Source organism: Talpa europaea (assembly GCF_964194135.1).
Source record: "Talpa europaea genome assembly, chromosome: 3".
NCBI lineage: Eukaryota > Metazoa > Chordata > Mammalia > Eulipotyphla > Talpidae > Talpa > Talpa europaea.
Window position 1 is genome coordinate 147914353 of NC_140069.1, and position 24503 is coordinate 147938855.

Below are 24503 nucleotides of genomic sequence, written 5' to 3' on the forward strand. Positions count from 1 at the left end.
AAAGTAAACCTGAAAGTTTAGTTGTAGGTTTAGTTTGTTATGACTGGAGTTCCATTTTGCATGGCTGTTAATAACATAACATACCTGCTGCACCTCCCCCCCCCCCCCCCCCCCCCCCCCCCCGCAGTGATCTTTAGGAATGGCTTTCGCCACAGTCCCTAGGTCCGGCTGGGCAGAGAACAGCATAACACCCTGAAGCAGAGGAAGTGCAGCGGAAGTTCCCTGAAAAGGCAGAAGCTTATCAAAAGATAACGACCACCAGGAACCACTACAAGAATGCTAAAAATCTTATCCTGTCTTTCTAGAACTACGAACTTCAATCCCTCATCTTTCTAAACTTCCTTCTTTCTTCTATAAAAGTCATTGCTTGTTATGTAGATCACCGCCCTGATGGTGATAGGCTGAGCCCTTGAGCAAGCTGATTTCATTGATATTCATTGTCCCTGTGCTTTTGGAAAACATATATATACTGGTCACAAACTCAAAGAAAATGACACTCAGATTTTCACTCTTGAAGTGTGTCTGTGTGTCATTTCTTTCGCCCACGCCCTGACCACCCTGCACGCTTCTCTCAACCCTGAGGTGGCCTCATCGTCTACTGCTGTGCTGGTCCGCGGCAATGCATCTCGCTGGCTTTTTATTGACTGGAAACTGCGTTGAGGTAGAACCAATACAACTGTAGACGAATAATAGCGGGCAAGCGCCGCACGTCCTCACACAGTGACAGCACCTGGGCGACCTGCACCCAGAGCAGGAAAGGGGGTGTTGCTGGACCCGCAAGCCCCTCCGCCCCTGCGGTCACAGTCCTCTCTCAGGCCACTGTGCTGCCCCCACCGCCGGCCAGCCCTGCCGGCCTCGGGCCTCCCACGAGCGGAGTGGAGCGGGCTGTGCGCGCAGTGTCCCTGGCCGCTGCCCCGGGTGGACGCTTCTGCCACCATGAGAGGCAGCCCGCAGGCCTGTCCACGAGCCGGGCGGTCAGGGCGTCAGCCATGGCTTTGTGGGAATCCAGTGAGGTCAGGGGCGAGGTGCTGGCCGTGTGGCCGGGCGTGGAGGGGCCCTGGGCCCAGCGCTGCGGGACTGAGGGGCATCAGCGTAGGAAGGGCCCCGCGCCGGCGCCCTCAGGAAAGGACGGGGTGTTTTGAAGCTGGGCATCTTGTGTTTGCTCCCTGGGTGGGAAGATTTCGCTGGGTCCTTTATCATCCCCGCATCCCCTGGGCGGAGGGACGGTGGGTGCCAGCCGGGGCGGGCAGGGCCGCCTCTCCTGTCTCCCCCCCTGCCCTCCCGTCTGCACTCCGCGCCCCCCCTCTTCTCCGCGTGCCCTGCCCTCCTGGCCGACGGCCCCCCCCCTGCCGGGCAGCGAGTGACCCTCCCGTCCTCTCCCCTTTGCCTCCGGCAGGCGCCGCCCGGCCATGAAGATCAAGCAGGAGAAGCCCGAGTGGCTGCCGCCCGCGCTGGGGCCGCAGGCCGCGCCTTCCAAGAGAGATAAGGAAAACATCTTCCAGCGGCCCCGGGGCCTCCTGTCATGCCAGACTGTGGGCAGGCCGCGGCCCCTGGGGGGACAGGAGGAGAGCGGGGCGCCCCGGCGGACCCCACCCGCCGAGCCGGACGGGGCGCGGGCGGGCCGGGCCCCCGGGGCCGCCCCCGGCCCCCTGAGCGCCGCGCTGGCGGCGGGCGAGGGCCACTTCGCGTGCCCGGACTGCGGGAAGCGGTTCAGCTGGTGGTCGTCGCTGAAGATCCACCGGCGCACGCACACCGGGGAGAAGCCCTACCCGTGCGGCAGGTGCGGCAAGCGCTTCAGCCAGAAGCCCAACCTGGCGCGCCACCAGCGCCACCACACGGGCGAGCGGCCCTTCTGCTGCCCGCAGTGCGCGCGGCGCTTCAGCCAGAAGCAGCACCTGCTCAAGCACCAGAAGACCCACGCGCGCCCCGCCGCCCACGCGTGCCCCGAGTGCGCGCGCTGCTTCCGCCACCAGCTGGGCCTCCGCGTCCACCAGCGCGCGCACGCCCGGGACCGCCAGGGCGCCCGCGCCGGCCCGCCCGAGCTGCTCCGCGACGCGGCCGCCCGCCGGGGCTGCCGCCGGGGCTGCCGCCTGCGTGCGGGGGCGCCGCGGGGGCGCCCCGAGTGGGCCTGGCTGGGGCCGGGCCAGGCGTGGTGGCGCCCGCCCGGGGCTCGGACCGCCGCGCCCGCCGCCGCCGCGGGGCCGGGCGGGCCGCGCCAGTTCATCTGCAACGAGTGCGGCAAGAGCTTCACGTGGTGGTCGTCGCTCAACATCCACCAGCGCATCCACACGGGCGAGCGCCCCTACGCGTGCCCCGAGTGCGGCCGCCGCTTCAGCCAGAAGCCCAACCTCACGCGGCACCTGCGCAACCACACGGGCGAGCGGCCGCACCCCTGCGCGCACTGCGGCCGCAGCTTCCGCCAGAAGCAGCACCTGCTCAAGCACCAGCGCACGCACCTGCCCGGCGCGCAGGCGGCGCCCTGCCCCAGCTGCGGCCAGAGCTGCCCGAGCCGCGCCGCCCTGCGCGCCCACCAGCGCGCCCACGCCGCGCCCCCCGAGCCGCCCGCCGCCGCGCCCCCCGGCCAGGCCCCGCCGCGCAGCCCCCCGCGGGCCCGCAGCCCCGGGGCCGGGCTGTGGGGCCGGGCGCGGGCGGGCCTGGGCGCCCCCGGCGAGCCGCGCCAGTTCATCTGCAACGAGTGCGGGAAGAGCTTCTCCTGGTGGTCGGCGCTCACCATCCACCAGCGCATCCACACGGGCGAGCGCCCCTATCCGTGCCCCGACTGCGGCCGCCGCTTCAGCCAGAAGCCCAACCTCACGCGGCACCGGCGCAACCACACGGGCGAGCGGCCCTACCTGTGCGCCGCCTGCGGCCGCGGCTTCAGCCAGAAGCAGCACCTGCTCAAGCACCAGCGCGTGCACCGCGGGCCCCTGGCGCCCGCCCCCGCCGCCCCGGAGCCCGCGCTCTAGCGCCCGGACGGGGCGCGGCCCGGGAGCCAGGCCGGCTGGCGCGTGGAGCCCGCGGGCGAGGGCCCATCCCAAGGTGGCTTCTGCAAGGCTCTGAAGGCCCGAGAACAGATTTCCAGAAGTTTCCCAAAGGGCCGTGGAGGGCTGAGAGAGGAGGTGCGGTCAGATGACCTTCAGTCTGGAGCCTGGATGGGTCCGGGTCTGCTCCCCGCCTTTAGAAGTGGGACCCCAGGCTTCAGGCCCTGGAGAGGACGTCGGGGCTCCGAGAGGCTGCGGGTGTGACCCGTCTCTCCGCCTGCCCCGTGGGAGAGCCTGGACAGACTGAAACCGAGGCTGGCGCGGGCAGCAGGGCCGGGGAGGGTCCGGCGGGCACGTACCCAGTGGCCCTGTCGGGCATGTTTGGGAAGGAATGAATGATTCCGTGGTGCTCTGCTACCCAGAGTGCTGTCCTGGCACCCCAGGACCTCTGTGTGTGAAGGGCAGGGGCTGGGCCTCCCGGGGTGGTCCCAGTTGAGGAGTGGGAGCTTGGGGTGGCCCCTGGAGCAGGAGGAGAGACCCCTTGGGGCGGTGCCATGCCCGTGCGGAGTGTGGCTGCCGTGGCTCCTTGGTGGGTCATGGCAGCGGAGAAAATGAAGGCTTGACTCTCCTTGGTCTCCTGGTCTTTTGTGGGCTCTGCTTCCCGAATTCTGCGCGCTGAGGTTCCACCTGCCCAGGAGGTGGGGAGAGCCCTGTGCGTATGAGCATCGCAGCCCCGTGCCCAGTTCTTGCTGGGTGCAGGACCTGCCCTTGCGCTCCAGGACAGTCTGATCTCTTCCCGCCCATTCCCCCACCTCGGCCCCGGAGGGCACCCCTCATGCCCTTCAAAGCAGGGTCACCTGGGGCCCTGGTGGACGGTGTCTTCCTGCAGGAGGGGAGGGAATTGCAGAGAGGTGGATGTTGGGGTGTCAAGGTAGTGGGAGGCGGGAGGCAAAGGGGCGGCCCTGGTGTGATTATGTCACACCACCTGCCTCCCCTCCCCCCAGGTGCCCCTGGATTGTTCTCTGAATGCAGAGAAGTGCTCCCTTCTCTAGGGTCTTCCTGGCTCCTGCTCGGCCCTGCCCAGGTTCTGGGTTGGCAGGACTCCTGGAGGCGCAGCGGCCACGGGCTTACTCGGGCACTCAGGGCCGGGATGCTTAGCGGGGCTGTCCGCTCCCAGTCCAGCGCTTAGCTCACAGGCCGTGTGTGTGAAATCTCACGCTGGCGAGGTGTGCCCAGCTGCTGGTTAGCTCTCCCGACCAGCAGGAAGCCAAATCAGAAGGGTTTTTCTGGGCCCCCTTTTTGACCCCCAGCCCTCGAAGCTCCCTGTTTTCCTGCAATGTCCCGCCCCTGTCCCACAGCCCCTCCCCAGCCGGCCCTGCTCAGGGAGGCCAGGGACCCAGCTCTCACCAACCTGCCTTCACCCAGAGGGAACGCTCGGGAGCCATTTGTTTACTCCACTTCTCTACCTAGCAATCTCTGAAGCTGCTTGCATCAGCCCCCCTCCTCCAGGAAGGCACCCTCAAGTGCCATTCCTGCGTTAGAGCCACTGTCTGCGAGGAGGGATCTGCAGAAACTCCAGGCCCACGTGGAGTTGGATGCCTGTGGGCAGCGCAGGCAGTGTGGGCGGTGCTGACCAGCCCGCAGGGCCTGGGTGTCTTCCATGGCTCATATTTGCTGCATCAACCAAGCAAGTTGGTAGAACTTGGGGTTAATGAGAGCTACTTGCAGCTTTTCATCATGTTCAAATTCACGAGGATCCTGCTCACTGGCCCCGGGGAACCGTCCCTCTCACACTGGGTCATGGGGGCACGGGCGAGCACATTAGAGCGGAGAATTACTGAGGTGTGGGCCCCCTGGGTCAGGCTGGGGTGGGGTGGCAGGACGGCCCTGAGCGGACCCACTCTGGTCAGCTCTGCGGGGCCTCGGGGGTGCTGGCACAGGCAACAAGCCAAGGTCTCACCACTGCCCTTGCGGGTGCCCCAGCCAAGACCTGAGCAGCGGACCTTATTCTCATGGCCTGGAGGCTGGAAGGCCACCAGCAAGCACGAAGTGCGGGCAGGTTGGGCTCCCAGAGAGGGCCTGGCCTGGAGACCGAGGGCCACCTGCCTGTGTCCACGGGGCGGAGGGTTGGGGGGGGGAAGCGACAGTGGCATGGGGGCGCTGCCTGGCTGATCTCATCTAAACTTCATCATCTCCCAAAGGCGCACCCCAAATGCCCTCACACTGGGGGCCAGGGCTTCAGTGTATGCATTTGGGGGGACATGTGCATTCACTCAGTGGCACTCACGGCCCCCCACCTTGGGGAGCTCCTGGACCGCCACAGGAAATCATTTCAACGCGCAGCACCGAGTGGTGTAGACTCTGCTCCTGAAGCGGGCTTTCGTGCTAGCGTTGCGTCCAGTCTCCCCAGGAGCCCAGGAAAGCGGCCGGCACCAAGGAAAGGGGTGAGGCGCTGGGACTTGTCCGCCAGGCACGTTGCAGATCCTGCTTGCAGCCCCCCCGACTCCCTGTTATCCTGAGCCGCCTCCACAGCCACGGGCCTCTCCAAGGGTGGGCCGACACCGTCCGTGTCCCTCTCCAGCCCCCTTCATCTAAGAATAGTACAGGGCCAGGGAGGTTTCGGGACAGCGCGTCCAATGAGGGACGGGCGTCAGATCAGCCTGGTGGCCTGTGGCCCCACAGGCTGCGGGGCACGCTGAGGTGACGGGCTGCAGAGGGAGCAGAAAGTGACCAGGACTAAGTCAATCGAGGCCTCGGTGGGCCCGGACCCTGCCCACGGCGGGCGTGGAGCTCGGCCTCCCGGAAGCGCCTGCGGCTGGGGCAGACAGAGGGGAGAGGAACGGCCTGGGTGCTGGGGAAGTGGGTGTCTTGGGTGAGCAACACGAGCCACGGTCAGCAGCAAGGCGGCCTCCCTCCTGGGAGACTCGGAGCCCACCGCCCGCCCGTGGGCGCCGCCCGAGGAGCGCAGCTGCTGGCAGGCCCCGGGGAGAGCAGCGGGCAGCAGCGGGCAGCGGCTCCTGGCGGGTGCGGGATGCCCAGAGACCTTTTCCTTCCTTCGCAGTCGTTCGGTAAAGCAAGACCCTCGACCTTTCGGCACGCGGGGTGTTGGGGCCCTCCCGTGTGGGCGGGGGCGCGCGGAGGCCCAGGGCAGGCGGCCCTCGGGTTGAAAGAGAACGTGCCTCCGAGGCCCTCGGATGTGGACGGGCGAGCCCCAGTGCTGGCAGCAGAACGCTCTGCCCCGGGCCTCTGGGGCACTTACATGGCGCAGGTGCGGAGGGAGCGGGGTTTAAACACGGTGTGGCACTAACTCACTTTGAAGTCACCGCATCTCCGCGCAGCCCCGCAGCGAGCTCCCGGTGGGGAGGAGGCTCCGCTTCCGTGCCCGCCCTGCCAGCCTCGAAGGAGCTTGCTTTTCTTTTGGGGGGAACAGTGGATAGAGCCAGACAGTTCTGGGGGCCGCCTCTGGCTGGGGACTGGGGGACGTGCGCAGGGAGCCCGCAGCCCGCGGTCCACAGCGCGCTGGCCGCCTCGGCTGAAGAAGTGCTACAGGCACAACACGTGCAGGCCTGAAGGTCCTCGGGAGAAGAGGGACCCCCCAGCACTCAGGCCCCATAAGGTGTGACAGGCCTACCTCGGAGATACTGCGGCTTGTCAGACCAGCGCGAGGAAGCAACCACCCGAGAGAGCGAGTCACGGACTCTGGGCTCTGGGGCGCTGCGGTCTACGGAGGGTGCAATGGCGTCATTTCTAAAAACCACCCAAACACGTACACATCTTAATTAAAAATACTTTATTGCTAAAAAACACAAATTATCTGAGCCCACAGTGAGTTGGAATCCCCCTGCTAGTGGAGGGTCTGTATGGGTGAAATGCAGTGGAGCCACCCCCAGGGGTGCATGGGCCTGGGGGGGAGCTTCAGGGCTTGGCTGGATTGATGCCACAGGTCACATCTTGGTTCAAATTTCAAGGAAAGGACATCAGCGAGGAGCCTCGCAACCAGGGCCTCCTCTCCTGGTGGGCCTCTGCTGGGGGGGTGGGTACGGGGGCAGGTAGAGGGGTAGGGTCCAGCCCGCAGAGCTTTGCCCGCAGAGCCCAGGCCTATATGGCCTCAGCCCACTGGCCGGCCTGGCACTGGCAGCTGGAGCCTGCAGACTGCGTCCATCCATTCCCCAGCACTGACGGCTGATGCTGGGGCTACAGGGCTGCTGAGCGCAGGCCCTGCCCTCTGACGCACAAGCCCTGGTGTGAAAACCAAGGCTTGCCAAACCCCAGAGTGACGTCAGCACCAGTGCTTGGGGAGGGATGTCAGTGTCACTGTCCAAGGGGGGATGGAAGGAGCTCCTTAGGAGAGGCAGAGCCCAGGGGTGCAGCCCCTCAAAGAGCATGGCCAGGCTGGTGTCTGCCAGAGCAGCTCTGGGGTTGCCCTGGGGGAGCAGGTGCATGCGCATCTGGTGTGCATGGGGACAGGGGACAGGGCAGGGTCCTGAGCAGGGCTCGCGGGTGTAAATGCCTGCACACACTGTGCCGTGGGCCAGCCAGCTGTTTCCTGGGTGACCGGGGCTGTGAGAGTGAACGCCAGCTGGCCACTGGCCTGCCCGTGTGCAGAGGCGCCGCTGCGTTTGAAGATGGGGGAAGGTGTGAGGGAAGCAGCAGTCGGGTGGGGGCAGAGAGTGGACCGTGCCTGTCCTGGGCCCTCTGCTGGAACAGAGGCCAGCTAGGGGCCGTATCTGCTCCCACCCGCCCCAGCGTGTCCCTCTCTATGTTGGCACAGCTCGTCTAGAACGTGCTGCTGAAAACACGGGTGGCACCCTCCGGTATGTTATCAGTTCTGCCTTTGAAAAGCCTGGTCATTGACCAACTATCTCCACTTCTCCTGCAACCTGCACAAGAGGACAGCAGCCCTCACGGCAGGTGACAGCCTCTGCCCGGATTGGCGGGGAGGTGTGGCCTTTCCTTGTACAGCACTCAGGCGATGGAAGGAGGGGGTGTGTGGCTTTTCCAGTGATTGGGGGGCTGCTATCAATGCAGCGGGAAGCTTTGCTCCTGACCCTGGGTCACATCTGTCCTGGTGGAAACATTTCTTTCTTCCTTCCAGGATCCCCCCCCATATTTGAAATACCAGCCTCCTTGGGGTGTCTAATCTAGGAAGCCCCACAGTGAGGTGCCCCAGGAGTGGCAGGGCTTGGAGGGTCTGAGAGAGGCTGAGAGTGACCTGGGTACACCTGCAGGGAGGGACCCCGGAGCCAGCTGCAAAGCAACAGCCCCGCCTGCCTTCAGGTCTGGCGTCGGAGTAAGGGGTGGCCTGACTGCCAGGTGAACCCATCTGGGATTTTCCAGCTCCCAGGCTCCTAGAGGTAGGCAGCGCTCCTAAGGGGGTCGTGGGTCAGAGGCTGGGGGCATGTGTCTCCCAGAGCCCCCATCAGGGGTAGCATGGTGCCACCCCGACAGCCACATCCCATCTGCTGGAAGGGGCCTGGGGACCCCCACGTCCCCAGGCGGGTGCTACGCGGGACCAGGGCGAGGCTGGCTGCTGTCCCTGCAGCGCCGTCACTTCAGCCATCACCCTGCTCCGGCCTCAGTTTCTGTAACGTGTGAATTCTGAGGCTCGGGCTCAAGGCCAGGACGATTAGGACTATGCACAGCCATCACGCCCAACCTCTTGGGGCACTAGGTACTAAGTGGCATGGGGGCCAGTGAGCTGGGGGGGCTGCCTTTCCAAATGGGCTAGCTACTTGGGGGGTGTCGGGGGAGCCACAGTTTCCATTTTATTTTATTTTCCCATCTATAAAGTGGGGCAGCGATGCCTGCATAGCCAGACGGCGCAGCTCTCGGCGCATCCGCGAGATAATAGGTGGGAAAGAGCTTCGCAACAAGCAGGGGTGTTATCAGGGGACAGCGGAGGCTGGAATCCAGGCCTGGCCAAGCCGCCGCTCCCCTGGGGTGTTCCCAGGGCTCTTTTATGAGACACCTTTGCCATGGCCATAATGGGCTCAATTCGCAGGAGGAGGAGATTTCAGGGGTGTCATTCCCCACCCCCTTCTCACATTGCTGGCGGGTGGGCTCCCAGCCAGCGCTGGGGTTCTGCCCCTTCCATGATGGTCTCCCACCCATGAAACCCCCCCTGAGAAAGGCTCCCCAGCGGGGGCCCCTGCGAGCACCCCCTTCTCTCTTGTAAGGAAAGGCTTTGGACCTCCTGTGCCCCCCAGGTCCTGCCTGCCAGGCTCAGGGCGGGTGAGGGTGGGGGGGGGACCGTTTGGGGGGCCTGGCTCAGAGGAGGATCCGCGGTAACTGCACACCGGGTCTCGGGGCGTCCCGAGAAGGGCAGGGCTGGGCGGGCCGGGCCGGGGGATGGGAGTGACCGCCGGGCAGGGCGCCCTGTCTCCCCAGCAGCCCCCCGGGGCCTCCCCGCCCGCCGGCCCGGCGAGTTAGACCTCCCGGCCTCACGGGGCTGCTGTGCGCGGCTGCGGGCGGCGCTGCGGCGGCTGCGGGCGGCGCCACGTGAGTCGGGCCGGGCCGGGCCGGCCGGGCCGCGCCGGGGCTACCGTATTTACCCGGCCGCTCCGGGCCCCGCGGGTCACCGCGGGCGCTACCGTATTTGCCGGGAGCCGCGCAGCCCCTTTCTCCGGGTGGGAAGCGCCGCGACTTCATTACGTATTTATCCGGGTGCTTGGATCCCGGGGCGCCAGGGGAGCGGGGTGGGGTGGGGTGGGGTGGGGTGGGGGGTGGCATCACCTCCTAGGGGAGCCGGGCCGGCGGCGGGGTGGGGTGGGCCGCGGCACCCGGGCGGAGGCCTGCGTGTTTTTGTGGGGGCGGGGTGGGGAGGCGCCGCGGGGTTTACCGTATTTCTCCAGGGCGCCCGGGCCCGGGAGCCCGCACGCCTGTGCGCCGGGGTCGGGTGGGTGGGGTCGGCTTTTTTGACGAATGCAGCTCTCTGGTTAGAACAGCAGCGCCCGAGGCCGTCTTCAGGGGGGCGGGGAAGAGGGGCGCGGAGTCGCTGCTGCAGGAGTTACCGTATTTGCGTTGGGCAGCGTAGGCTGTAGAGGAAAGAGCCACAGTTGGAGTCCGGCGGAACGGGGTGCAGCCTGGGCTGTGAGTGCGGGGCAGGTCGGAGGAACTTGGGGGAGACCGTGGTAGCCTCGGGCTCTGTCCAGGACGGGCCTCGGTCAGGGTAGAGCTGGGGAGAGGCGGGAGGTTACCCAGGGACAAGGCCAGGCTGGGATGGGCCTGGGGACTTTGGGGTGCTGTCCTTGCAGATGTGAATGCAGCTGTCAGGGGCAGACTCGCAGGTGGGGTCTACTGCCAGGACTCGCCCCCTTCTCCAGGGTGGGTGTGTTGCCACCTTAGAGGAGACAAAGGGGGTGTCTTTGGGGCCCCACTCTGCAGATAGCGCCACTGAGGCTGCAGTAGCAGTGAGGTCCCCAAGTGTGGTGTGGCCTGCGTGGAGGTTCTGGGGGAGCAGCCAGCTGTTACCCCATGGGGGTGGGGGCTGCAGGGGATGGGGAACTCCACTGCTCTGGGGCAGGCTCAGGACTCTGCAGGGCACCAGAGGCCTGGAGTGTGGCAGCAGGCAGTGGACAGTGACCCTTTGGGAACTGGTGGCTCTGAGTGTTTGGGGTGGTGGGTGTGGTGTGTGGTGCGTGTGTGTGTGTGTGTGTGTGTAGAGAGTTTATTTGCTGAGCAGCTAGTACATTAAGAAGAGCTTGCAGCAGTGAGTCAGGAAGCCTAAGGCCTAGCCCTGTTCACCTTGCTGTGTGACCTTGGGCAAGTGTGTTGACTTCACTGAGCCTCATCTGTAAAGTGGGGCTCAATAAGCCTGGCGCCTTCCTCAGGGCTGTCCTAAGAACAGTGGAAACCATTTCAGAGGAACCAGGTGCCCCGGGGAAGAGGATCCTTGGGGGAACCAGCTTGGGGGGGGTGCTTGCTGAGCATGGGGGAGTTGCTCAGCCTGGGGTGGGCTTTGCTGTGGGGCCCCAAGGAAATGCGGCTGAGACCCGCCCCTGGGAGCTCACACTCTGCTTCAGTGACTGGCAAACCTTTTATAGCCTCATTTTGATAAACAAAGAGCTGCTGTCTTTAATGTTTAACTGAGGTTACCTTCAAGTTTACAGGGTTTTGTTTTTTCTTCTTTTAAGAAGAAACAAATATCTATAAACCACTGGTGACTCCACCCTTCCCTCCAGATTGGGGATGCACGTCCCTAGCCCCCCTTCTTGGGCATCTGACTGGGGAGATAAGACATTTCCAGGTGCAGCGTAAGTTAGGATACCGGCCCTTGAACGTCTCCCACCTGCTCTCATTCGCTCTTCAGCGCCTCGGTGGCAGCACGTGACCTGGTGCCGGGATAAAGCAGCAGCTCCGGCCTCACGCGCTCGCAGGGTGGGGGAGACAGGCAGCAGAGCGCCCGCAGCAGTGGGGTGGGTGAGGAGGGCCTAGGGTGGGGGGAGGGGGCTCAGGCTGGGCTGGGGGTTCAGGGAAGGCTTCCAGGAGGAGGACCTGCGAGTAGGAGGGGACTGGGGGGGGGTAGGGGCAGGAGGAGATTGAGGGGCAGAGGAGAGAACAGGGCATTCTGGGAGGGGGGCCTTGGCTTGCACAAAACAGCAGAGGGGCCTGAGCTGGGGTCTGAGGATCCCTGCCTGGGGCTGGGCTGCCAGGCCATCCTCCTGCCCACCTGACCCCCTTCTCTGCTTCTACCCCCCTTCTCTACCTTCCCAGGGGCTGGTGCCTGCAGCTGGACGTGCCCATGACTGAGCTGGCCTCCTCCGGGGGCGGGTCCCCCGCGGGGGACGGAGAGGAGGGCCTGGGGGACGAGCGAGGCCTGGTCATCCACCACCCCGAGGAGCAGCCCCACCGCTGCCCGCTGTGCGGCCAGACCTTCTCGCAGCAGCCCAGCCTGGTGCGGCACCAGAAGGCGCACGCCGGGGCCAGCCGCGCGGCCGCCTTCGTGTGCCCGGAGTGCGGCAAGGCCTTCAGCGTGAAGCACAACCTGGAGGTGCACCAGCGCACCCACACGGGCGAGCGGCCCTTCCCCTGCCCCGAGTGCGGCCGCTGCTTCAGCCTCAAGCAGAACCTGCTCACGCACCAGCGCATCCACAGCGGGGAGAAGCCGCACCAGTGCGCGCAGTGCGGCCGCTGCTTTCGCGAGCCGCGCTTCCTCCTGAACCACCAGCGCACGCACGCGCGCATGCCCGCGCCCCACCCGCGGCGCCCCGGCGTCTTCGGGGAGCGGCGCCCCTACTTCTGCGCCCGCTGCGGCAAGAGCTTCACGCGCGAGGGCTCGCTCAAGACGCACCAGCGCAGCCACGGCCACGGGCCCGAGGCCCCGGCGGCCCATCTAGGCCGCGTGCTATGAGGGCGCCGGACCTGCCGCCGCGGGCGGCCTCCTGCCCCGGAGCCGTGCCCCTGGCCCCCGGGCGGCGGCCCCCTCTCGGGATGGCGGCCCTGGAGACCGCGAGGGCTGGCTTGGGGGCTTTAAGGAGCGGGCCGCTGCCTGGCTTGGGCTGCCTCCTTCCGTTTTCACCCCAGGAGCCTCCGGCCGGCTGCGCACAGCTGCTTTGGGCCCGCGCCTTGGTTCTCCTGGGGCTCCTCAGGCCTGGAGCAGGTGAGACCCTAGGCTGGCCTGAGCCCCACCCAGGCTCGGAGAGGAGGTGGGCACAGGGGGACATCCTGGGCACCTGTGGGTTCTTACTCGAGCTGCATTCCTGCAATGTCATTGTTGAAAGTGCCCTGGACGGGACCACTCTCCACGACCCCAGGCCCACCTGCACCCCCAAGGCCTGGGCTCCAGCTGGGTCTCGCTGATGTCCTTGAGGATGATTCCAGTTCATGACTCACTCACTCACTGGAGTATTTCTGTCCATGACTCAGTTTGCTTCTCTGTGAGTGGTGCATCAAGATGAGGATCCAGGAGATGTGTGAGGGGTGTAATCGCCTCGGCCAGATAAGAGGGGGTGATGCCACTGGTGCAGAAACTGTGATTGACCCCCTACCCTGGGCCAGGCCTGGGCTGGGCTCTGGGAGGAGGCCATGAGCTGTGCAGGAGGTGTGACCAAGGTGGTGTCCACACAGGTGTGGGGGGCTGGTGAGTGTGTGTGCGCGCGCAAGAGAGAGAGACCAGTATTCCCCGAGCAGCTTGATGGTTGAATGGTGTCCCGAGGTGAGCAAGGGTGTGGAACAGAGACCCCGATGTGTCCGTGAGGGCCCCGTGGTCAAGAGAGGGCGCTGAGGCCCTGGTGAGAGAGCTCTTGGCCTCAGGGCAGCTCAGGGAGACCCAGAGGCCGCGTGTGGACCGCGGAGAGAGGGGGACCGCGGGGAGAGGGGGGAGCAGGCGCTTGAGGTCTCGGGGTCCTCTGAGCAAGAGAACATGAAGCCACCCGGGTGCACAGCAAGAAAGGGGGACCAGACCTTGCCTCGGCGCCTCTGCACCACTAGTGGGCGCTGACTCAAGGCCCTGCTGGCAGGGGCCCAGGGACGACCCTCCTGGCCCCAGGGGGTGGCTGGGGATGGCTGGTTTGGCCTGTCGCCTCCCCACCCTTGACTCTGGTCTTTGTTTCTGTGAACAGATGCAGAGTGGGCAGGACCTCAGGGCCCAGGGGGAGCAGGGCACATCCGGATGCAGAGTGGGCCCCCCGGCGCTCATGGGCACTGCTCCCGAGCATGAGGACAAGTCCCCTCGGAAGGACTAAGACCACCCGCCTCAGGAGGTGGGCTGCTGTGACAGAGGGGACTGCGCGGACCCAGGACTGGAGGCTGTTCGAGTGCCCCGGTAGAAGATCTGGATGGCCAAGGCCCCGCGCCTGACCTGGCCCCCACCCTCTGTGGCCGCAGGGGCGGGGGCCGCCGGGACTGTGCCTGGGCAGAGCGCGGCTTCTCTGCTGCAGCCTGGAGCACCCGAGACGGGAAGCGAGTGGCCTGGAGAGCACAGTGTGGGCCAAGCAGCCCTGGCCCTGGCGGCCGGACGTCCCCAGCTGGGAGCCACGCGCGGGAGAACCACGGTTCCTGACACTGGGTGGGGGGGGGGTGTAAAGCCCTTGGAAAATCTGATCGAGGTCGTGGCTCTTCTCCCGGGAAGATGCGCGTACTCACGTGGACTCAAGGATCTCCCCGCGTCCAGGAGCTCCTGGACTCAGGCTGGGGGCCCCGGCCCGACGGCCCCTCTCCACCCCGCCTGCGGAGCCTGGGGTGGCGCACACGTGGCTTCTCTCCCCCCACTGCCCACCCCCTTCCCTTGTTCAGGAATAAAGAATTCCCAGGCGGCTCCCGCCGTCGCTCTCTTCTCCCAGACCTGAGAAACCGGGCACCCGGCTCCTGCAGCCTCAGGCCTGGGCTGCTGCTGGCCTCGGGCTGGGCTCGCCTGCCGCCCCATGGGGCTGCCCCCCCAGCTTGCTCCGTGCGGCCTTGGGCTCTGGCTTCCCCTCGCAGGTGGGGAGGTGGGAGCTTGTGCAGCCCGGGAGAGGGGAGTCTGGGCTGAGTCTGCTGGGCCGTGGCGCTGGTGTCCGGTGGAGCCTCCCTCGGCAGGAGCCCCGGAGAGCTGGGGGACCAAGCAGAGCCTGGGATGGGAGGGACAGAGAGGCTTCTGCATGTTCCCCGCACTCCCAAAGCACTAAGGGCACCAGGCCCGCTGGGGTGGGTGAGGACCCAGGTCTTGCTGGCCCCGCTGCTCAGCCTGGGCCGGAAGTGCGCCCAGAATGAACTGCCTGTTGCAGAGGGGTGACCCACCAGGGCTGGGAGGGCCTTGATGCCAGCCAGCCCCCCTGCTGGTTATGTGCAGCAGCCTCAGCATGTCACTTCTGTGGGGCATGGTTTGCGGGGGCTGCCCCAGGCTGGAGCGGAGGGGGGGCAGGTCGGGGTGGCGGGGAGGCCCCTGGGGGCCCCTGCCCTGGAGTCTTGCTGTCTTGTCTATGACACAGTTTGATGCATAACCTGGGACCCACTCGTCCCCTGAGATGTCAAATTCCACTCACCTGGCCCTGCCCGCCCACAGGGACGGCCCCGCCCCCTCTTGGCCTCCTCCCTCCTCGAACCGGCCGGTCCTCCAGTTAGGCTCTGGCCTGTGCCCCGCCCTCCTCGCCCCAGAGCCCCGGCCCCCAGGCTACGACCCTACTCCTGTGTTAACCCCCTTGCATGCTCGGGTGTCATGTGTGTCTTATACTCCACTTCTTGTGTGTGTGTGCGTGTGTGCATGTGTGTGTGTGCATGTGTGGTCTCCAGCTAGTGGCGGAGCTCCCCGACGGCAAGGGGCTGTGGGGCTGTGCCGTTCCTTCTGGAGCCCACAGGGTCTAGCTGGGCTCCAGACCGCAGGGAGGATCTGTCTGCTGACTGGGGTCCGGTGCTGGACATCGGCGGGTGCTGGTGGCTGGCGAAGGGGGTGGGCAGGTGAGCTCACCAGTGGGTGCTGTCTCCCTTGGGGAGGCCTCAGGCCCCCCTACCTGGGTCTGTGGGACCAGCGGGACCCCTGTGGCCATCGAGGCGTCTGTGGGGTCCTGATGCCTGCGGCACAGCGGCTGGCTGAGGCGTGGTCGTTTGGGCCCCGCTGGGAGCAAGATGGTGGCCGTCAGCTTCTCCTCCTGGAAGGATGTAGGCTCCGGCTGAGACCAGGTCCCTGATCCTTCCCCCAGCCTGGCCCTCCCCCTCCTCCAGAGTCCTCTCCCAGAGCACGCTTCCCCCGACCCTCGTGCACATACAGAGACCCCAACCAGGGCCTCTATCTGTGAGGTGCTTGTTCGCCGGAGGTGGGGGGTCAGAGGCGGCCACCTCCCTGGTGAGGGGCCAGGGTGCCCTAGTGCTGGCGTGCAGCCCCTCACTTGCTGCCCTGAGGCCTCCCTCCACTGGACACAAGGCACAGGGTCAAGGTGGGGTCCTGTCTGCCCAGGTGGCTTTGGCCAAGCTCCTTTCTCTCTTGAGCCCGGGGTGCAGACTAGTCCTGGAGCTCCCAGGTGCGCAACGCTGCAGCTGCCGGGGCTGTGGAGGCCGCTCAGGACAGCTGAGGTGAGATGGAGCGGCCCCCACATGCAGCGTGTCCCCAAGAGGCAGCCCTTCTCCCGTGTCCCCAGGACTCAGCCTCCTCCCTTCTGCTCCCAGAACTGGAACTGCATTTTTCCCCCTTCAGGCAAGAGAACTGCAGTTTCTCGCGGCCCAGACAGAAAGTCACCTTGCCTCGGCGCTTCCTGTCTCTGCAAGGTCGTCAGACCCTTTTAGCTCAACCCACGTGAAGCCAACGCCACCGCTACGCTTGGACGCCCCGGGACTAGGAAGCGTTTCAAACACAGGGCTCTGCCGCCTGCGGCCTCCCTCGCCGCTGACCATCTCCATAAGGATCCTCTCCGTGCGGCTGTTTCTGGCAGCACCTGGGGACCGGCCTGGGGTGTGGGGAGGGCCAGAATTCGCTCCTTGGTGCAGAGCTGGGCATCCATCCCCCGGCATGTGGAAACCAGCTGGGTGACAGGCAGTGTCCCCGAGACTGGACTCACAGCTGGCGGGCTCAAGTGCGCCTTTCTTGCCCAGAGCTGAGGAACTGCACCCACATGTGGGGTGAGAGGATGCTGGAGATGGGTGGGGGAATGTGATGGTGCCCACGGGGTCCCAGAGGTGGTAGAGACACTGGCTGAAGGACAGAGGGGACAAGCAGCTTCCAGTCCATGTCAGCACCCCCAGGAGTTATGGGCATGAGGTGTGGGGCTCCCAGAGACAGAGAGGGCCGTATAGTTCTGGGGTTAGGGGAGGCTCAGCCTTGAAGGGAACATGAGAAGCAGCCTGTTCCGGTGCCTTCGCTCACGTCTGCGGCCTCTGGCGAGCTTGTCCTCCTTTCTGTCACCCCCCCTCCCACCCCCTGTATCTAGCCACCTGCTCTTTGTCTTGCACACAGGTGTGTGGTGTGCTCTCACTGTGTGTGGCTTGAGGGCCCCCCGGGGCAGAGTCCATTCTCCTGGCACTGCCCATGTGCCTTTGATGGTGTCCCTGTGTGCAGGTGCACATCTGGTCCAGAGACAGTGGCTGGGGTGACCGAGGCCCAAAGAACCAGTCCGGGAGCACACTCGTGAGGTCATCCTAGCCTTGTGCTCTCAGCAGGGAGGGAAACTGACGGGCCTGGGGGTTCTTGTTTGTCCAGCCGTGCTCCAGGGCTTCTCCCAGGCCTTTCCTGTGCCATCTCATATTTGGAAGGTAGTGCTGTGTGCCTCACGGCCTCTTGTCTGCTGTTTCTTAAGATTTAAGTTCTCAGTTTTTGCTTGATCTGCAATGACAGGTTATGGAATAGATAATTTTTTAGAAAAAAAAATTAAACAAGACTTAAATGATCTGAATTGAATCAATAGTCAAATAGAACCCTCATTTCCCCAAACTCGGGAATGGGAGGCTCAGAGGGGCTTGTCCCCTTAGATGCAGAGAGATCCTCATCCAACAATTAGTTACAGAGAATGGGAGGGGCCTCCCAAAATTCATTAGTGAGTCCAGTAAAACCTCCAAATGAAACAGATAAGGACAGCACAATGAAGGGAAATTTTAGGCCAGTCTCACTTATGAATATAATTGCAGAAATCCAAAATAAAATATTAGCAAATTAGATCTAGAAATACATTTGAAAATGTCACAACCAAAAAGGTTTTCTTGAATAAGCATAAGGATAACTCAACATCAGAAAAATCTGTTAAAAAAATATACCACTTCAGCAGGTTAATGGAAGCAGAACACTTGATTTTCTTAATAGATGCAGAAAAAATATTTGTTACAATTCAATTTATTTGTGACCCCAAATAGGCAAACAAGACAGAACAAAACCCCAGACCAACTTCCCTGCCAAGTGTGCATCCCCTTCCGCACCTGCTCTTCTTGACTCTTTAAACACTCTCTGGCCCTTGTCCTGGAATATTCTGCTCCTAAATCTTCCCTGGGTGCTTTCTTGAGGTATCAGCTTAGATGCCTTCTCAGGGAGGGCTTGTCTGAAACCCTCTCTGCCAACTCCCCATCTATTCTTTTGCTTCCTCTTTAGCATTTGTCACGAACTTACCCTCGTTTAGTCATTTGGGGCTTGTTCAGGATCTCCCCTCTTTATTTATTTATTTTTTAAAGGTTCATTTTTTTTTTACTTTTTATTTATTTTTTAAAAAAAAGATTTATTTATTTATTTATACAAGCACTGGGTACAGTCAGAAGTGCGGGAGGGTGAGAGGATTCACCAGAGCCAGAGTGGGGAACAGAACAGGCAGCTGGGGAACAGTGGGGAACAGACAAAACACACAGCTGAGGGGAGCAGTGGGCAGAGCAGGAGAGGTCTGTGCGCCATGTGGGACCCTCACTGGCAGCCGGGGATCAAACCGGCGCTGCAGAAGCTGCGGGCAGCTTTGCAACCCAGCGCTCAACTGCTGTGCCACCGGCAAGGCCCAGGATCGCCCCTCTTTAAATGGGGGCCCCAGAAGTGGGGACTCTGTCCGTCCACAGCACAGACCTGGCACCCTTGGCTAAGTGTGTGTTAGTTGTATGACCTGGCTCGGTTGTTTGGGTCACTATTGGGACATTTATAATATAGGAAAGCTTAATTCTTTGAAATGTAGTCAACCATTTCTGAGACTGCATTAAAAGCACAGTGGATCGGTTGCTCTTTCTAGACATTTGACTAGAGGTTTATTGATTTCAAATGTTTGTAGTTGGCATTCTGGAATGAGAGCGGTCCTGGACGTTTTCATAACTGCACAAACCCGCAAGGCCTAGCGTTCCGCCTCGGGTGTCGAATGGCAGCGCAGTGATATCTCTTTCTTTGCTTTTGCATCCAAACAAGGGAACTTTTTTGCTTTTAAGATGCGAGTTGTGTAGACTCTTCATTCGGGGCCGTGCGGCTCAGCGGAAAGGGCCTCAACGGCCCCCTTCTGCCGCCGGCTCCCGCACACCTGCAGCCCGGCTGCTGCACACCTGCAGCCGAGCGCGGACTCTCCGGCGGGGGCGCGGCGCCCTCTAGCGCGCCCCCGCGGAACTGCTGCCGGGCACGGGGCTGGGAGGGCTGCGGCCCCTCCGCGCCCAGGCGGGTCGGGGCCTGGGAGGGTCAGTGAGCGTTTGTCGAATGAACAGCTTCGCAACCCAGCACTCAACCGCTGCGCCACTGGGGAGGCCCCAAATGTACACGTTTTAAGGGAACTTCGAGCACTTTTGGAATATGTGATTGTGCGCAGCACTATCCGGTTTTCTTAGAAAAAAAAAAAAGATTTGTGCATACAAGTATTGGGGCGCAGGCCAGAGGTGGGGGGCTGAGAGGATGCACCAGAGACAGAGGGGGAGCAGAACAGGCAGATCTGCTGAAATACACTGTGTTTCTTCTCTGGGTTTCGAGAGGAAAATAAGGAAACATGGAGACAGTGTCCATGAATTAGGCAAAACCCCAGCAATGAAACACATGTTCCCCTGGAGCTCACTCTCCTCTACATCTGCCCTTCATCTCCAAGGGGCGCAGCAGGGAGCCAGGAGGGGTCTGCTGTGCCCTGTGGGTAGCTCCCTGGCCGGGGAGGGAGCTCAGGCCATCATGGTGATAGCGCTGAGACTCACCCCCCAGGCCACCCGGGAGGCCCCGACCTCAGCTCTTGGGAGTGACCACATTCTCCCCGACCCTTCGGGTGGGTGGCGTCCCTGCGTGGAATGCAAGATCCCTGAGTGCCACATCCCCGAATAACCGTTCTGGTCCACGTGGTTCTGCTGCAGCAGCGGAGGAAAGAGCGGCCCCCGCTGGTGCTCGCTGCAACGTGACTTGACTCGTGTCCCTGTAAGTCGCTTCACTTGCAGCCACAGCGTCCTGAGGACAACGGTCAGCGTGGACCCCATGTATTGAGTTGGGGCACCCCCACGCCCACACCAAGACGTTGATGCACGACTGTAACAGAATCCTCTCAATTCAGGCTACGTGATTGTCCTCAGGAATTTTTGAAAGTAATTTCTGTATTTGCCTAAATTTAGGAAAATCCTGAGGTTCCCGGGCGGGTCTTCACTCTCCGGGAACAGACTGGAGACGTTTCCCTCGGGGTGAGCCTGATCACGAACCCACTTGTTGGTGCCCTTCTAGGGAGTCTCCCCATGCAGAGAGTCCCAGTGGCCTCCTTGTGAGATGCCTGCTCTGCCCAGGCCTGGGCCATCCTCCTGGCGGGGCATCAGTGGAGACGCAGGAAGCCCACGGGCTGCGGTGGGCACTGAGCCGCCGGACGCAGGGATGTGGCCGGGGTCCCACTGGGCTAGAGACCCTGCTCTGTGGTGAGTCTCCCGCCTCTCCTAGAGTCGCGTGTCTCTTTTGAAAGCAACTTGCAGGATGTTTTTTTTCGGGGGTGTGGGGGCAGGAGGAGAGCTTGGGGTTCATGGCCTAGAATGAAGCCCTGCGCAGGCCTGGTGTGGGGGAGAAGGTATGGGGTTGGGGGCGCGGGACTGGGCTCAGGGCTGGCCTGGACGCCCAAAGGAGGGGCGCCGGGGCAAGACTCTTGGCCTGGCCAGGGCCAGGTGTGGAGCCAGGCCCGGCCAGACGCAGGGAGTCAGAGGAGCCAGGCGTGCCCTGGAAGGGCAGCGGGGGCGGGCGCGGGCAGGTCACCAGGCTCGGGCAGGTCACCGGGGCTGAGAGGGAGAAGCTGAGGCATCGGATGCAGGCGGGGAGAGGCCCGAGGCCGCAGCGGCGCTGAGCACAGCGAGCGGGTCCAGCTCCCCGGCGTCCCTGGGAGGCCATGGCCTCTAAACGCACTCACAGCGGCGGTTCTGGGGACCCCGTAGGGGAGGTCGGAGGGGTGCACACAGCAGCAGGGTGGGGTGTGGAGGCGCAGCGGGAGGCTGGGGTCAGCGGAGAGCGCCGCCTTGGGACGTGGGGCAGGGCTGGGGGGGCTCTGTGGTGGGGGGCGGCGGAGTTCGGCTGCAGCGCGCACCGAGGCGCGAGGTGAGCCTGGGAAAGAGCGCGGTGGGGCGCCCGCACCCACGGCGCGCCTCGCTCAGGCGGGCATTTGCGGGCGAAGGTCTGGAAAACACCCCAGGCTCGGGTCAGGCGTGGCCGAGCCCTCCCGGCCGACCGGGCCCGGGCTTCGCTGGTGGATCGGCCCGCGGTGGTGTGGGCACCACCGGATCCCCGCGGGGTTGGGGCCTGGGGCGGGGGAGGGGGGAGTGCGCCCCGCCCCCGCTCCTGGCGCCGCGCCCGGAACCCCCGCCAGGCGGCGCCACAGCCCCCCCCCCCCCAGGAACGCGCGCCTGGGGGAGACCGGGCGGGTCCGCTGTGCCCCCCGCCCCCCGCGGGCGTGTGCGGACTGATGGCCCCCCCCCCCGCGCCCCCACACCCCCGCGCAGGGCTCCTGGAGCTTGGGGCGACGAGTCACACTTGGAGAACAGAAACACGCAGCGCGAGAAGAGCTTCGGCACCGGAGTCGTCGCCGAGGCCTCAGGTCCGCGCGGCCACGCGCGGGGAGACGCCGTGACCCGCCGGGCTTCCCCCCGTCTCGGGCAACATCCTCGACCGGGCTCCGCGCAGCTCTGCGCCCCGCCCGCTCCGGCCTCCTGCGCCCCCGGGACGATGACATCTCACCCCCCCCCCCCCCCCCCCCCGGGGCTCGGGGACAGCGGGCTCAGCCCTCGCGCCCGGCCATGGCCTCCGTGAGCCGGACTGTGCGGAGGCCGGGGAGAGTGTGCCCGGGGAATGGAAAGAGACTTTCTGGGGGACCCTAGGAGGAGACATCTGGGGAGACTGCAGGGGGCGGCCCTCAACCACCTCCACAGTGAAAGGGGCCCCCATTCTGGGGGTCAGAGCCCCCGAGATCCAGTTGGCAGTTTTTTGGTAGAAGTTTGTTTTCAGGCCAAGGCCAGCCCCTTTTACCCAGTTTCTGGGGTGTTAGGAGAGAGCCCAGGATTGGTCAAAGTCTTGCTCCCTGTCGAGAGAGAGGACGGGGTGCATTTCGGTATTTATTCTATTGATGTATGTATTGTATTAAATTTTCAAAAAAAGATTATTTATACAAGAACCAGGGTACAGGCCAGACATGCGGGAGGGTGAGAGGATTCAACAGAGACAGAGCGGGGAGCAGAACAGGCAGATTTACTAAAATCCACTGCTGAGGGGAGCAGCGGGGAGACAGGAGAGGTCTGCTGGGCCATGTGGGTAGCTCCCTGGCCGGCGGGGCTCAAACCTGAGCCGCAGAGGCTGCAGACAGCTTCACAGCCCTTCGCTCAACCGTGCCACCAGCGAGGCCCTGCATTAAAAATTTTAAGGTGTTAAATCAACCTTGTATTCATTCCTGGGATGAATCCCGCTTTTTCACGGTGTAGATGGATCTGGTGTGCTCATATTTTGTTGAGGATTTATGCGTCCATATTCACAAGACATGTTGCTCTATAGGGGTTTATTTATTTATTTATGATTTGTGTGGGGGTGGAGGGGTGGGGTGGGGGAGATACCCCCTTAAATGCAACTGTCCCTGGGAGCGGCTCTGTGGGGACTACCTGAAGGCGCTCTGAGGGCCAGCAGATGGCAGCAGAGACCCTCCCCGACAGGCCCCAGAGCAGAAAGCAGGGGTGGGGGAAGCTCCCGAGGGGGACCCAGAGGGACCGATGGGATCTAGAGGCAGGCGGTGGCGAGAAAAGGGCAACTGGCGCTGGACCCACCTGCTCAGATGGTCAGGAGGTGGGAGGGGCTGGGGGGTCACCATCCTGCCTCCCTCCTGGGCTGGGTCCAGCTTTGTCTGCCCTGAGGCTCATGCCTTGTCCCCACCCGGCGCTGCCACTTGCACGGTCCCGACCTTATAACTCATCAGGCGTCTGGGGCCGCGTGTTACTAGATAACGTGCAGGGCCTGGCCAGGGGCCCTGGGTGCTTCACCTGGCGCTTAAATTCCGTTTTAAAATCGGAGGCTGACTTGACAACCTGCAGCTGCGCTGAGGCCGCATTCACGTCTCAGCAGTGGGGAGGAGATGAGCACCCCCCACGACCCAGTGAGGCTCCTTACCCCCCAGGCCCACGCTTGTGCGTTAGTGGTGGTAACACGTGTGGCCTCGTCTCTTAACTTCAGGTACCGGAGGAAGCTAATTGTGTTCTCTGCATCTCAGCAAGGATCAGCTGAGGGTCCCCCCGAGAGGCTTGTGGGGGGTCCGAAGGTCACCTTCTGCAGGCTAGGCCTTACCATGGTCCTCTGGGCCCCTCCCCACTTTGCTCCCCATCCCACTGCCCACTCTGGGGGCCTCAGTTCTGCCGTCACATTTCGTGAGTCTGTGTGTTTCTCTGGAGAAGCCACTGGACTTTTTATCGGGCTGGGGTTGAATCTGCAGATTTAGGTTGGCCGTTTTGACGATGTCGATTCTTCAGTTCATGAGCAGGGACTGGCTTCCCACGTCTCCATTTCTTTGTGTCTTCTTCTATGTCTTTCAACGCTGTTTTATAAGTTTTCTTTGCAGCGGCCCATCACTTTCTTTGTTAGGTTTACTCCGAGGTTTTTAAATTTTTTTTTTTTTATTTTGGTGTGATTGTAAATGGGATCATTTTCTTAATCCCCCCCTCTGCTAGCTCAGTGTCTGCATAGAGAAAGGCAATTATTTTTCTGTACTGATTTTGTAACCCGTCACTTATTTCTTTATTTTTTTAAAGATTCATTTATTTATGCATGCAAGAACTGTGGTACAGGCCAGAGGGGTGTGTGTGTGTGTGTGGGGTGAGAGAATTCACCAGAGACAGAGTGGGGACAGAACAGGATGATCTACTAAAATCCCCTGCTGAGGGGAGCTGCGGGAGACAGGAGAGGTCTGCTGCGCCATGTGGGTAGCTCCCTGGCCGGGGATCGAACTGGTGCTGCAGTGACTGCAGACAGCTTCATAGGCTGTGTCTTAACCCTTTGCACCACCAGGGAGGCCCTGCCACTCATTATTTCAATGAGTTTTTCAGTAGACTCTTCAGGGCTTTGTGTGTATATTATCACATTGTTACAAATAATGAGAGTTTTACTTTCTTTTTCCCAGTTTGGATTCCTTTAATCTCCCTCTCTTGCCTCATCGCTTTAGCTAGGACTTTTAACACCATGTGTGTCTTGCACCAGATCTTAGTGGAAAAGCTTCCAGCTTCTCACCATTAAGAGTGGTTAGCGTGGCCTGTCCTAAATGGCTCTTGTTATGTTTAGATATGTCACATTTCCCTCCAGTTTTCCATGTTTTTTTTTTTTTTTATTATCATAAGTGCATGTTGAATCTTATCAAATGATGTCTCTGCATCTATTGTTCTGATCCTATGGTTTGTATCTTTCTCTTTGTTGATGTGGTGAATTACATTGATGTTCAGATGCTGAGCCAACCTCGTGTCCTGGTGTGAATCCCACATGGTCAGAGCGGGTGGTCTGTGTGATGCTTTCTTCGGCTTGTCAAGATTTTATTGAGGGTTTTTACCTCTGTGTTCACTGGGGAGGCTGGTGTGTAGTTGAAGGGGTTTTCTGTGTTTGGTATCAGAGTGATGTTGGCCTCATAAAATGTTCTTGGAACATTTGTTTTCTCAATTTTCTGGAAGATGAGTTTTTTCTTAACTCTGTTCACCGTCTCCTCTATTTAGGGG

General features: G+C 62.6%; 2 protein-coding genes across 2 annotated transcripts; both read left to right on the forward strand.

The window, feature by feature from the left end:
• Positions 1 to 1409: 1409 nt before the first annotated feature.
• ZNF775 (zinc finger protein 775) lies at positions 1410 to 3591 on the forward strand (the record flags this gene model as incomplete). Its single annotated transcript, XM_084230867.1, has 1 exon — positions 1410 to 3591. One exon carries the CDS (start codon positions 1410 to 1412, stop codon positions 2964 to 2966), a length of 1557 nt encoding a protein of 518 aa, XP_084086993.1. The 3' UTR covers positions 2967 to 3591.
• Positions 3592 to 11721: 8130 nt separating this feature from the next.
• LOC311168710 (uncharacterized protein) lies at positions 11722 to 12432 on the forward strand (the record flags this gene model as incomplete). Its single annotated transcript, XM_084230389.1, has 1 exon — positions 11722 to 12432. The coding sequence occupies one exon, from the start codon at positions 11722 to 11724 to the stop codon at positions 12328 to 12330; it is 609 nt and encodes a 202-aa protein (XP_084086515.1). The 3' UTR covers positions 12331 to 12432.
• Between the last annotated feature and the right edge of the window lie 12071 nt (positions 12433 to 24503).